The sequence below is a fragment of the Aulonocara stuartgranti genome, assembly GCF_965226115.1.
Source record: "Aulonocara stuartgranti genome assembly, chromosome: 3".
Taxonomy (NCBI): domain Eukaryota; kingdom Metazoa; phylum Chordata; class Actinopteri; order Cichliformes; family Cichlidae; genus Aulonocara; species Aulonocara stuartgranti.
Window position 1 is genome coordinate 68,612,646 of NC_138941.1, and position 14,964 is coordinate 68,627,609.

The following is a 14,964-nucleotide window of genomic DNA, read 5'->3' on the forward strand; positions in this document are numbered from 1 at the left end:
CATCAGGCTGTCAGGAAGCTTAACTCCCTCCCGATTCTGCCCCCTCTCCCCTCTCTCCTCCACGGTCTCACTGAACTCTGTCACACACACACACACACACACACACACACACACACACACACACACACACACACACACTCTCTGACTCACTCACTGGCCTGCACCAGTTACCAGTCATTTTGTGGAGCATTGGACTGCCATTACCTCATAAGACTTTGTTGTTACACTATCTCATACCGTACATTACTAAATCTCCATTTGCACTATTTGCCTATTTGCACTACTCTGCCTGGTTTGCACTCAATGTCATTTACCCTTATATTGTATATTGTATAGCTTTCTTGTTATATGTAAAATTGTATTATATTTATTTAATTTTTTTACTTTAAAATATTTTACTTGCATTTTTAATCACTCTTATATTTAAATGTTCATTTTCTATTTTATCTAGGGATTGAGAGTAACGAAGTTTCTATTCTCTGTATGTCCTGTACATGTGGCAGAATTGACAATAAAGTTGACTTTGACTTTGACTTTGAAATCAAGTTTAGGTGGAGTTTATTTTCGTTATTCTGACTTTTTCCGTACTGCGTGCTAGCTAGCATGACGGAGTTTCTATACAGCTGGGTGGGTGCTATGAAGTTAATGATGTTGAACTTTATTTTGTTCATAAGTTAGTAGAGTTGCCAACCGGGACGGTTGGCAACTCTACTAACTTACGTCTGGTATTCAGAGAAAATATTACGCGTTTCTTATTGAGGTGAAAAGGAACAGAGTTTGTCCCGTAATTCAGCTACAATGAAAAAGACACAAAGCTGAAGTTATTCTGTGTCTTTGCTGCACAGCTGCCTCTTCTTCTTTCATTCTCCCCCCCTCCCTCTCCCGTTTCTACTTCAATCATGAAAACTGATCAATGATCAGCTGATCGGCTTTTCTCTCTTGTTTGTTTATCGCTCACTTTGCGCCGAAAGAGGAAACCAGCGGATGTCGCGCTAAACAACAGCAGCACGTTTAAGCTTGATCAGCTGTTGTTAGAATTTATTTAATATTAATTTCTAGTATCAGCTGATGTTTGCTGGAGCCACAGCTGTAAAGCTGCTGGTCATGATATGGTTTGGTTATCTGGTGAGAGGGAAACATGAAGATGAAACCAGGAGATGTCCTTACTGAATCATCAGAGCTGAACAGGTGATGGCGAAACAGGTTTCCCTTTTAGGTGACATGAATGAGTTGAAGGGAAGTCATGAACTATTTCTGAGAGACAGATAACACCAGGATCCTTTTTTAGGTAGCTGACAGCTGGTAACGGTGCAGGGGCGGATCTAGCAAAGTGTTGCCAGGGGCCATGTAGGGCATTAAAAGGGAGAGGGGGGCACAAAGAAATACTTTTCTTTCTTATTCTCATTTAAAATGTCTAGCTTTTAAAAAATAATTATCTGAATCTTACAACAAACCATTGATAGATTGATGCATATATACCATCAAAACAGTGTACATCACTGTCACAACAGTGTTTATTTTCATTGAAAGGCTTTATGATTTTTCCTATAATGGTGGGCCGGTCTCTAGTCAAAATGCCCGGGCCAATTTTCTGTCCCAGTCCAGCCCTGTATGCAGCTCATCTGCAGTCTGGTGTTACCTACATCTTCCTATTCGAAAGGCAGAACTTCCAAGTTCTGAGTACAATAGAAAGCACCACGACTGCAGTTTTTGTGTTGGATGTAAAAGGCACACATGACGCTGTGACGTAGGCTAGAATCATGGCAGCAGTCAATGACGGTCCAGGCGTGGGATTTCTCTTGTGGAAATATGCATATTATCTTTTCCTGTCTATTGGTAGGTGGCACAGTGCACTTGTGGAAAGTAAGCAAGCTAGAAGACTGGCAAAGTTATGGAAGCAACACATTAACAAGAGAATTCTGAGTAAAACCAAAGTTACTTTCCCTAGTAGCTAGTTACTTTGAAAGTAACGAGTAACTTGAAGTAACTGAGTTACTTTTGAGAGAAGTAACTAGTAATGTAACTAAGTTACTATTTTAAAGTAACTTACCCAACACTGGCTGTACCAGGGTGGCTGTAGCTCAAGTGGCAGAGCAGGTCAGCCACTAATCAGTTGGTGGTTCGATCCCAGGCTGCATCCTGGCTGCATGCCAAATATCCTTGGGCAAGATACTAACCCCATGTTTGCCTACTGGTGGTGGTCAGAGGGCCCGGTGGCGCCTGTTTCCGGCAGCCTCGCCTCTGTCAGTGCGCCCCAGGGCAGCTGTGGCTACAATGTAGCTTGCTATCGCCAGTGTGTGAATGTGTGTGTGAATGGGTGAATGACTGAATGTAGTGTAAAGCGCTTTGGGGTCCTATGGACTAGAAAAGCGCTATACAAATGCAGGCCATTTACCAAATCAAATCAAATCACTTTTATTATCACATCACATGTGCAGGTACACTGGTACAGCACATGTGAGTGAAATTCTTGTGTGCGAGCTTCACAAGCAACAGAGGTGTGCAAAATACAATAATGTAAACAGCAAAATACAAGAATGGCTACATCTGAAACTAATAAATATATGTACAATATATAATAGTATATGCATTTCTGGATGTGTATACTAAATATTTTCCTGTGTGTGTGTGTGTGTGTGTGTCTGTACACATATTTTACAAATTAAATAGAGTAAACAATAATAAATATATAAAATATACAGAGTTGAGACATGTGCAAAACAGTGGCATTACTGTACGGTATGTAGTGAATTGTTCACTTGAATTGTTCAAGTTCACTGCTGTAATAACTAATAATGATTAATATAATAACTATAATATTGGCCATATCATATTTACACTGACTTTAGTCTCATGAACAACATAATTTTTATTTACTAGCTAATCTTAAAATGACTGTTCAGTACAGAAATGAAGCCCAACAATCATGTTTTACAGTCATGTGGTCTCAGCCTCAGATACTTATTAAATCACACAAAGCTCGTGTAGAAACAAACGAACATTTCTCTCAAACAAAGCTGTGTGAAACGTTTCCAGCGGTTATTATCATGGTTGCTAGGCAACCTGGGCAGCGCGACGGAGCTCGACCGGCATTTCACAAGCCTCGCACTTCCGGCCTTAGCGGTCTTTGAGTACACGGCCCTTGTGGACCGTTAAGCAGAGGCGGAGCCAGACATTTGAAACACCCGGGGCTTAGCCCAAAAGGGTATGTGGGATTTCTTTTTTTCCCTTGGGGGGGGGGGGGGGGGGGGGGGGGTAGAAATGACTGAAAGATTAATAGGCTCTGTTTTGAGTTTTGTTCAAAAAAGAATGACTTCATATAGCGAAAAATATATATCTCATATGCAGAACACCTTAAACTAGTTTTTTAATTGAGCAGCAAGGCAGAACAAAGTCGGAGTTGTATCAAGACACGAGGACTAAACCCCAATTCAACCAGACCCAGAACTGATCCGGAATTAAAACTGGACTACAACAGTTCAAAATCAGGACTACTTGGGACTTAACCAAGACAGAACCAGAATCAGAACTAGATGATAGTAGCACTAAAAATCATCATAGACTTGCACTACATTTATTTTCTAATTTTACCAAAGTACAATATTTAGATTGAGAAAAGTTTATATAATTATTTAGCCTTGTTGTGCAAACAAGCCTGCATAACTTAATAAATATAGAATTTGAAAAATAACAAACCTAAAAAGAAACACTAGGTACGAGATACATGAGGACCTGTGATACGGTGATACTTCTGATAAACAACCATTTGACTAACATGTGAGTCTCACCTGCTCTTGTTCATCTCTGTTCTGTCCTCATTCTCCTCTCTGTTCCTCTCTCTCGCTCTTTGTGCTGACAATCATCAAATATACAGACATTTACAAACTATTCAGATAAAAACACAAACACTTTTTTAATTGTAACATCAAATCAGACTAAATGTTTATTTTTTTTAGATTGATAAATATAAAAAACATGTTTGTTAACTTTAAGAGTAAAGAGAGAAACTATCTGTATTTCTTAATTGCAAATGGCACAAAATTGTATTCAAATCTGAGCCACCCTTATGGAGCTCCACAATTCTTTTTCTGGTGTTTTGGTTGACATCTCTTGATTTTCCCATGTCAAAGAAACAGGCTCTGTGTTTTGCCTTATATGCATCCACAGGTGTGCCACCAATTTACTCACATGGACTCTACTAACCTATCAGAAGCTTCTTCAGCTCAGAATGGAATCGTCTGGAGTTTTCTTATTAATTAACAATAAACTTAGTGTACATGTACTCCTAAATTTGATGAAAGTGATAAAAAACAGAAAGCTCTGTCTCTCTTTATTCTGACATTAACTAATTCAAAATATATTTCAATATTTATCTAAAACAAAAGTTTACTCTAAATTGATGTTGTGCAGTAAAAATGTTTTATGTTTTCTCCCTAAAGTGTAAATATCTGGTTACAAATGTGAATATCCTGCTGTGTACTGAAATCCCTCTTGTTTTGCATAGAAATATACTGAACAACATACAAAGCATAATATATAAAATAACATTTACCTGAGTTTTTTCTTTGAAAGAACCCTCGAATGTCCATTCTTATGTTTCAGTACATAACTGAAACCGATTTAGTCGGGGAGGGTAAGAACTGAAAATATGAAATAAACAGATGTAAGCTAAGACTCTCTAAAAAAATAGCATTTGTTCGGCTTTTCATTTCGCCATTTGTTGATTCACTTGAAGAGCAAGTAACGTAATATTGGTCAAGTGATCAGTTTGATATCAATCTTTCGTGATGCACCGTCATATTTACATTATTTGTACGGTACGAATGATTTGCTTTGGTACCTGGTCAAACTTAAGCTCTCCTTAGTATGGCTGGCTCCGTCTCTCCAACAGCGCACTGACGGGCAGCAGCTGCCCCGCCCCCTCGCTCAGTCGCTTAGTGCCTGAGCTTGGATCATACCAATATCAGGGGGGGATTCACGCACAGTCGTAAATTCCCACAGTGTGCACTATGTGCTTCGAATATTGTGTGTACTTTTTGTTTTATACAGTTGTCAGCCAGGCATCTAACTATGAAAAAATTACACTCCAAAAGACCCCGGGCTTCTGACAAAACAATCCGGGCTTAAGCTCAGTAAGCCACCCCCACGCTCCGCCCCTGGTTTGAAACTGAAAAATGGTTTGAAACCGAAAAAAAATGGATTGAAACCGAAAAAAAAAATTGTAAGCGAAAACAAAAAAATTACAATTTCAATTAATTGTTTTTCACTATCAATTTTTTTTCGGTTTCAATACAAGATTTTTCAGTACATTTATTTCAGTTACAATATTTTTTTTCGGTTTCAATATTTTTTTTCGGTTCAAGGTGGCATCGTTCTGATTCCATATTGTCCTCCCCACGATGACGTTTTCATCGAGGCCAAGGAAAAGAGTTTAGGAAAAGGAGATTGGCGCTACTTTTGAAATAACACTCCACTGGGTTACGTTGTGCAGCTGAGTCACGTGACCGCACAGCAACAAATCACAGCGCAGTCAGATAAAGGGGGCGGAGCAAAGTGTGTGCAGGAGAGGAGTCGAGCAGAGAGAGCTGCTTTTCAATGAAACGGTTGTAAAGTAGTAAACTTACAGGAACATATGCCACTACCAACGTTTGGATCGATATCTGCATCGATCTGCACACCCTTGTCTCCTGGATCGTAGCTGAGATCAGCGTGAACCACGTGGGTCTCTGCTCCCTGATCTGTTTCCTGTGTTTGGAAAGAGTTCCAGCTTCATCACGGAGTTTCTCTCGGTTTGTGGGCTCGTCTAAAGGTAAGCATCGAGCTAACTTTAATGTGGGTTCAGTTTATGCTGAGTTTAGCTCTGTTGAGAATAATAGATTGCTTGGTAGACATTGGAGTTAGACAGACTGTAGAGTTTGTGATTGCTTGCAACATCATAATATGGCGGTTGCTGGGGGAAAGAATACATAAAGAAAAATAGTCTTGGAATATGAACAAAAGGATGGGGTGCAGGGCAGGAGAACAACCAGCCCCCACCCCCAGGACATGAAGCCACAGGTACAAGCGTGGGGGAGCGCAACTCCAGGGTGAGAGTAGTGGAAGCTTGCTGAGAAGGAGGCCAAAGGGCTTTGGAGCGTGATGTCACAGGGGTGGGCGTGGAAAGGATTTTGGCCTGACGCGCCATTTTCTGGGGCAAAGCTCAAGTATGGGCTCAAAATGTGATCATAAATATTTTGTACTTGTAAATCAGGATTTGTATGTGTATGTGTTTACGACTGTGCGTAAATCCTAATATTGGTATGATCTGAGCTCAGGCACTAAGCAGGACGGGGCAGCTACTGCCTGCGAGTTAGTGAATGGTAAATGGCCTGTATTTAGAGAAACTGTTTTTGTTCATCTGTTTATTTTTTTATGAGCTTTGTTTGATTTGTTGAGTATCTGAGGCTGAGACCGTAAAAACATGATTGTTGGCCTGTATTTATATAGCGCTTTACTAGTCCCTAAGGACCCCAAAGCGCTTGTAGCCACAGCCACCCTGGGGCGCACTGACAGAGGCGAGGCTGCCGACATTGGCCCTCTGACCACCACCAGTAGGCAACGGGTGAAGTGTCTTGCCCAAGGACACAATGACCGAGACTTTCCAAGCCGGGGCTCGAACCGGCAACCTTCCGATTACAAGGCGAACTCCCAACTCTTGAGCCACGATCGCCCCGCAGTGACGATGTGATGGGATTTCCAGCTCTTTCAGCTCGGCTCACTAAAAAGAGCCGGCTCTTTCGGCTCCAAACCTGCTCTTCAGGTTGTTTTGTTGCTTTAATTAATTTATTATTAACAATAATATAAAATTATGCACAAAAGGAATTACTAATGTAAAAAAAGTGGTTTTATTTATATATGTTTATATATAAATATATGCGGTGGCCCCTAGAGACAAAACACGTACAAACTCCAAAACACATTTCTAGCGTTAACTGAACTTTCAAAACAGCTGCCTAGATCACTTAAATTACACAATTGAAAGCATGTGTGTATTGTTTGTGTATTTATACACAAGCACTCATATATATTCAAATAATTTAAAAAAAAGTTCATTTACCTGTTACTACCACACACCAAATCCGGTCGTTGGTACTTGCTGGCTTGTGTAGCCACTAGGTAACAAAAGCTCAACACTGCGCCCGAGCATCCTGGAGCACTTCTGTTGTGTTTTGTACGTGTTTTGGAGTTTTTACATGCTTTGTCTCTAGGGGCCACTGTAAATATACTTTTATTTATTCACTCCACACAAAATGTAATAAATAAATAATATAATACAAAAGCCAACTATTTACATTTCAACTTTTAACTATTTAAATTTTCAGCTTTTTTCCTTTTAAACAAATTTAAAGTGAAACAACACAAAACACTGCAAACCACAACACAATTAAATATAAATTAAAATATGAAAACAAAAAGAACATGCATACTCTCTGCCATTTGGGCCTGCATGAATAAACTTTCTGAATTCTTTATCATCCGCAACTGAATATAGTTTTGGATGATTACTATACCTTTCTAATGTGACGTTGATGTCCCTGGCTGTTTCCCTCCGGCTCTGTTCCTGTGTTACTGCCAGTGTAACTACTGCCCCTCCCCCCTCTTTCCAGCGCAAAGCACAAGGCTCGCGTGCGGAGTGACGCGGAAAAAAGTGCGAGAGAGAGAGAGAAAAAAACCGGCTCCCAATAAGGAGCCGGCTCGCGTCATTCACTCCAAAGAGCCGGCTCTAAGAGCCGTTTCGTTCGCGACCGACACATCACTACTGCAAGTGCGCTGTTGGAGAAACAGAGCTAGGCAGACAGAGGAGAACTGAAGATTGACCAGGTACTAGAGCAGGGCGATATGGCCAAAAATATTTATCACGATATATATTTGAAAATTTGCGATAACAATATAACCCACGATATAATTGATGCGAGACAAAATACAACTCCACAACATTACTAGCGCAAAAAGACAACCTTTAAATATAATATATAAAAATATAATAATAACTTTTTAGGTATATGTACAAGTAGCGGTAATTACAGGTACGAAACATGTACTGTGCTTCATAAATGAGTAACAAATGTAGTACATAACGATAACCTACAGCACACCAGAAAAATAGATTCAGACTACCTTTTAGGCTCAGGTGCAGTGACACGGCTTTAACAAGAAGAAAAGTCAGTCATTCACCACCATCTTCCTGCGCACTAAAACCACCAAAGTCCTCTTCTCCAGTGTCGGATACGAACAGGCTCAGAATGGCTACGTCATCCACTCTCAGCTTCTTTCCTTCATTGTCACTTACAAAACCAAAGAAATCCTCGTTGTCAGTGTCGGAATCGAACACCCTCAGAAGGGTCGTGGCAGTGTCCTCCTCTCCATCATGCAGCAGTCCAGCCCTTCGACATCCGTTGGTGATCATGGATGTTTTCACACTTTTCCACACTGTCAGATTCCAACGGTGGAGTTGAGCATACAGTGGGGCAAAAAAGTATTTATTCAGCCACCGATTGTGCAAGTTCCCCAACCTAAAATGATGACAGAGGTCAGTAATTTGCACCAGAGGTACACTTCAACTGTGAGAGACAGAATGTGAAAAAAAAAAATCCATGAATTCACATGGTAGGATTTGTAAAGAATTTATTCGTAAATCAGGGTGGAAAATAAGTATTTGGTCAATAACAAAAATACAACTCAATACTTTGTAACATAACCTTTGTTGGCAATAACAGAGGTCAAACGTTTACTATAGGTCTTTAGTGGGCAGGGATAGCTCAGTAGGTAGAGTGGTGGCCCCATGATCGGAAGGTCGGGGGTTCGATTCCCGTGAACAGCTACCCTGAGGTACCCCTGAGCAAGGTACCGTTCCTACACACTGCTCCCCGGGTGCCCAGTGGCTGCCCACTGCTTCAGTGAGTGAATGGGTTAAATGCAGAGAGGGATTTTCCCCACGGGGACCAATAAAGTACACTTTCTTCTTCTTCTTCTACCAGGTTTGCACACACAGTAGCTGGTATTTTGGCCCATTCCTCCATGCAGATCTTCTCGAGAGCAGTGATGTTTTGGGGCTGTCGCCGAGCAACACGGACTTTCAACTCCCGCCACAGATTTTCTATGGGGTTTAGGTCTGGAGACTGGCTAGGCCACTCCAGGACTTTCAAATGCTTCTTACGGAGCCACTCCTTTGTTGCCCGGGCGGTGTGTTTTGGATCATTGTCATGTTGGAAGACTCAGCCTCGTTTCATCTTCAAAGTTCTCACTGATGGAAGGAGGTTTTGGCTCAAAATCTCACGATACATGGCCCCATTCATTCTGTCCTTAACACGGATCAGCCGTCCTGTCCCCTTGGCAGAAAAACAGCCCCATAGCATGATGTTTCCACCCCCATGCTTCACAGTAGGTATGGTGTTCTTGGGATGCAACTCAGTATTCTTCTTCCTCCAAACACGACGAGTTGAGTTTATACCAAAAAGTTCTACTTTGGTTTCATCTGACCACATGACATTCTCCCAATCCTCTGCTGTATCATCCATGTGCTCTCTGGCAAACTTCAGACGGGCCTGGACATGCACTGGCTTCAGCAGCGGAACACGTCTGGCACTGCGGGATTTGATTCCCTGCCGTTGTAGTGACCTTTGTTACTTTGGTCCCAGCTCTCTGCAGGTCATTCACCAGGTCCCCCCATGTGGTTCTGGGATCTTTGCTCACCGTTCTCATGATCATTTTGACCCCACGGGATGAGATCTTGTGTGGAGCCCCAGATCGTGGGAGATTATCAGTGGTCTTGTATGTCTTCCATTTTCTGATGATTGCTCCCACAGTTGATTTTTTCACACCAAGCTGCTTGCCTATTGTAGATTCACTCTTCCCAGTCTGGTGCAGGTCTACAATACTTTTCCTGGTGTCCTTCGAAAGCTCTTTGGTCTTGGCCATGGCGGAGTTTGGAGTCTGACTGTTTGAGGCTGTGGACAGGTGTCTTTTATACAGATGATGAGTTCAAACAGGTGCCATTCATACAGGTAACGAGTGGGGGACAGAAAAGCGTCTTACAGAAGACGTTACAGGTCTGTGAAAGCCAGAGATTTTCCATGTTTGAGGTGACCAAATACTTATTTTCCACCCTAATTTACGAATAAATTCTTTACAAATCCTACCATGTGAATTCATGGATTTTTTTTTCACATTCTGTCTCTCACAGTTGAAATTCAAATTCAAATTCAAATTTTTATTTGTCACATACACAGTCATACACAGTACGATATGTAGTGAAATGCTTGGACAACTGCTCGTGACCTAAAGAAAACAAAAAAGGAAAAGGCTATGAATAAGATAGGAAATAAATATGAAAAATTAAAAAGGGTAAATTTAACTAGGAAGGAATAAAATATAAATTAAGGTTAAAAATGAAATAAAATGAAATAAGTGTACCTCTGGTGCAAATTACTGACCTCTGTCATCATTTTAAGTGGGGGAACTTGCACAATCGGTGGCTGACTAAATACTTTTTTGCCCCACTGTAAGGTGCCCTTTAAAACTCAGCAAATTTTGTATAACTCAAAATTACTCATAACCTGTGAGCTTGTTAAATATTTACTTGTTTGTTCTATAAACCTTGTGATGTACAACAACTATAAATGCAAACATATTGGATTAATCTCTACATTAAGCAAGCAAGATTAACAGATGAGTCCCTTAGTTGCAATTTCCACATTTAACCACTTCTCACACCACCTTAACTTCACTTTGTGGTAGAGCTTCTCCTGATTTTAAACGTGAAAATTAGCGCTTTAACTCAGTCTAACCACCGTTGCTTGTTAATGCTGTGCAGATATGCGTTATGCACTCTGCTTATCTGACGTGATGCACCGGATCCGCGTCGTTTCGTCATCCGCGGCGATCCTGTCCTCTCCTACCCGTGTTGAGCAGGCGAGTTCTCACTGTAGCTCTCTTCACAACAACACAGACACAGGTCGGTTCTTTGAAACGGGTGTTTATTACTTGGGCCTTCTCTCCTCAGCTTCACCATCACCAGTACGCCGATACGCCATTACGCCGTGAGAACTGGTCACGAGCGAACAGTACAAACCAATTAGCAACTTTACAGTACACATATTAAGTCCAAACACAAATAAAACATTTCTCAAATGACAAATACCTCGTTGGCTGCTTGTCCTGAAAAGAGGTCCTTAAGTCCTTGTATTGCCCTTTCTTTTAGTAAACCTTTAGCTTAAAATCGCTTCATGAGAGACATCTGCTCCCTCGCAGTCCATGAAAAGTCTCGTGTGCTCTCGTTAAGGGTATTCTCACGAGACACTAGCTCTTACACCTTACACATGTACATTTCAAAAAAGACATTTAAACACGAACTATATATATTCATGAAATTATGTAACTTATTATAAATCAGTCATCTACATCATGAAATCCACACAGAACATTTTAACAGCATTTACAAGTATAGAGCGTCCCCGCCTAAAGCTCGGATTCCTTTACTTATATATTTTTTTAAAAAGTCTTATTGGCATCAAAACTGCATTTTTAAAGAGTGATCTGCCCAACGGCATAGAAATGACATAAATGTAACCATAAAGACATTTTTAAGTGGCCAAAAAGGACTGAGTTAATGCAGGTACAACTAAAGTCATAAATATACTTAGAACACTGGTAATATTTGTCTTTTATAAAAATATTAGTTCTACAGTACTATACTACAGTCTGTAAGTACTTATACCACATAGGTAAACACATTACACATAAAAAAACATGTGGAAACATTGTTTTGGTGGAGGATGAGTTAACTTCTCTGCTGCCACCTGTTGGATCTTTACTCACACTGCCTCTCACACAGGTAACATTCTTAAATACATACACATTTTTTATAATAGAGAAGAAGAAAATAAAATTAGATCTGTTAAAACTTTTTAAATGTTAAATTGTGATGAATAATGAGAAAAGAAAACATAACTGAAGGTCTAAGTACACTGTAGAGAATTAATCTATAGAATTTACCCAATAAATCTGAGGTAACAATTCACATTGACTTTTTTGGGATAGATTTAATTCAATATATTGAATGAAAGCAAACGGAACACGTCTGCTTAGTGTTCCCTCGTCTCAGGTTTCCAGTCCTGTGCAGCTTCCTTGACTAACACTCCTGTATACAGGTAATCAGAATCAGAATCAGAATACTTTATTAATCCCTGGGGGAAATTATTTTTTGTTACAGTGCTCCATTTTAAACCAACATTAAGACAAGACAGACAATACACTAACTAAGAATAGTACAATATATACATATATACACATACATACGTCACTCATAAATAAATAGTTGGAAAAGAAAAGAAAAGAAACATGTGTAGTTGTAGCAAACAGTGTGTTAAGTGGATGCGTTGTACAGGGAGATGGCCACAGGCAGGAATGATTTCCTGTGTCGTTCAGTGGTGCTTTTCGGTAATCTCAGTCTCTCACTGAACGTGCTCCTGTGACTGACCAGCATGTCATGGAGTGGGTGGGAGGTGTTATCCAACATAGTCTTTATCTTGGACAGCATCCGCCTCTCCGACACCACCTTGAGGGTGTCAACACTGACCCCCTGGATTGAAACAGGGGTCAAGTGTTTCCTGGTCTTCCTGAAGTCCACGATCAGTTCCTTGGTCTTTGCCACGTTGAGCTGCAGATGATTCTGCTCACACCACGTGACAAAGGAGTCGACCACAGCCCGGTACTCTGTCTCATCATCCCTGCTGATGCATCCAACCACCGCAGAGTCATCAGAAAACTTCTGAAGATGGCAGGTCTCTGTGCAGTGGCTGAAGTCTGTGGTGTAGAGGGTGAAGAGGAAGGGGGAGAGGACAGTCCCCTGTGGTGCCCCTGTGTTGCTGATCACCTTGTCAGACACACACTGTGGGAGACGTACATATTGTGGTCTTCCTGTCAGGTAATCCAGGACACCAGAGAAGCTCTTTGGTCTTGGCCATGGCGGAGTTTGGAGTCTGACTGTTTGAGGCTGTGGACAGGTGTCTTTTATACAGATGATGAGTTCAAACAGGTGCCATTCATACAGGTAACGAGTGGGGGACAGAAAAGCGTCTTACAGAAGACGTTACAGGTCTGTGAGAGCCAGAGATTTTCCTTGTTTGAGGTGACCAAATACTTATTTTCCACCCTGATTTACGAATAAATTCTTTACAAATCCTACCATGTGAATTCATGGATTTATTTTTCACATTCTGTCTCACACAGTTGAAGTGTACCTCTGGTGCAAATTACTGACCTCTGCCATCATTTTAAATGGGGGAACTTGCACAATCGGTGGCTGACTACCGTATTTTCACGACCATAAGACGCACTGTGCTAAAAGGCGCAGTCTCAGTTATGTGTGCCATTACTGTATTTAACACACACATAAGGCGCACTGGATCATAGGGCGCATACAAGTACTGTATGCGTATTTAAAAATAAAGCGGGAGCAAACCTGAGTTCGGTACCTTACTCACATTTTTATTACCAGTAATCGTCATCATCAACAACACACAAGCATACAAGTGTGCGTATTTAAAAATAAAGCAGGAGCAAAACAAAGTTTGGTACTCACATTTTTATCATCAATCAAACCCATCGAAGTCCTCATCCTCTGTGTCTGAATTGAACAGCTGCGCTAAATCTCCATCAAACATGCCAGGTTTACTTTCCGTGCCGTGCGGCTCCTCGGAAATGATGCCGGCTTTTGCGAAAGCTCGAACAACAGTGCCAGCAGCCATCTTAGCCCAAGCATCTACAATCCATTGGCAAATTGTGGCGTAACTCGCCCGGCGCTGCCTTCCACTCTTGGTGAAACTGTGGTCTCCATCAGTCATCCATCGCTGGATGTGTTTGTCGCCGATGTGTTTGCTGCAGTAGGAGCGGACGATGGCCAGCTTTTCCTTATAATCCGGTGGAAGTTGCTGCGCTACCGTAGTCCTGGTCCAGATGGAAAAATGGCACCGTTTCATAAAAAGTGAAAGTGAAACTGCTTTTAGCCGAATGGTGACCGTCGAAAAGCTTCTCCCGCTCGTTCTTTGCTCGATGATCGCCTTATGTCCGCGGAAACTCAGCTGCGTATTCTTGACCTGTCGGAGCTTGTTTTCCAGCTTCCTCCACTTGCGACCCATCGATTCATTAATCTTAAATTCTCTCGCCGCTGCTCGATTTCCATGTTCCTCCGCGTAGCTGATGGCCTTCAGTTTAAACTGTGCTTCATAAGCGTGTCTCTTTGCCATTTTCAGGGTTGTTAAAACAACGGTGTCCTGCATAACGCACATGCCTGTTCTTTTATACAGGTATGTGCAATAAAGTCAACGCACACACTTCACCCTTTAGCGTTCTCATGGTGTTCTCTACTACGTCCTCCTTACAACACAAAGGGCGCACTGCGCTATAGGGCGCGCCGTACTTTTTGAAGAAAATCTAAGACTTTTAAGTGCGCCTTATGGTCGTGAAAATACGGTAAATACTTTTTTGCCCCACTGTATTTGTGTACATGACAGCATTGCTGTCCAGCATTGTGTTTATCAAAACTCTTTTTACAAATCCTGCTGTGTGTGTGTGTCCCCCAGGTGATTAACAGGAGGAGAAGAGTCTGGTGGTGCAACGGAGGAACAATTTCATCCATTTGGACTCAGCTCAGCCACTACAGAGGAAACAATCAATGACTTCAACACAAAAGGTGAGAAAAATATCACAGTTACAATTAGGGATGCACCGATACTGGTATTGGGTATCGGGGCCGATACTGTAAAATGTGTGTGTACTCATACTTGTAAAAGTTAAGCGATACCATGAACCGATAATAATATAGCCCGGATGGGAATTTGGGAGTAGATACTCATAATTCCCATGGACTTAAACGCCACGGTAACATAAGGTGTTCACAGTTGATGTTATGTGATGTAACTGTAC

General features: G+C 41.3%; 1 protein-coding gene and 1 long non-coding RNA gene across 6 annotated transcripts in view; one reads left to right on the forward strand and one right to left on the reverse strand.

The window, feature by feature from the left end:
* Positions 1–14,964, forward strand: part of LOC309693526 (uncharacterized protein) — a 311,788-nt gene that overhangs the window by 252,453 nt on the left and 44,371 nt on the right. The window contains exons 1-2 of one of the 5 annotated variants that reach the window (XM_082512829.1): positions 5,550–5,809; positions 14,622–14,731. The exons of 3 other annotated variants lie outside the window; for them this stretch is intronic. In XM_082512829.1, the coding sequence (XP_082368955.1) occupies positions 14,714–14,731 (18 nt within the window). In that variant the 5' untranslated portion in view covers positions 5,550–5,809; positions 14,622–14,713. Of the gene's footprint in view, positions 1–5,549; positions 5,810–14,621; positions 14,732–14,964 lie in introns of those variants that run through there. One more of the 5 variants, XM_082512830.1, reaches the window with a different exon arrangement.
* LOC309696372 overlaps positions 2,017–14,964 on the reverse strand; it is a 239,317-nt gene continuing 226,369 nt past the window's right edge. Inside the window, exon 3 of the long non-coding RNA XR_014273446.1 lies at positions 2,017–2,060. This is a non-coding gene — a long non-coding RNA (uncharacterized lncRNA). The remainder of the gene's footprint in view (positions 2,061–14,964) is intronic.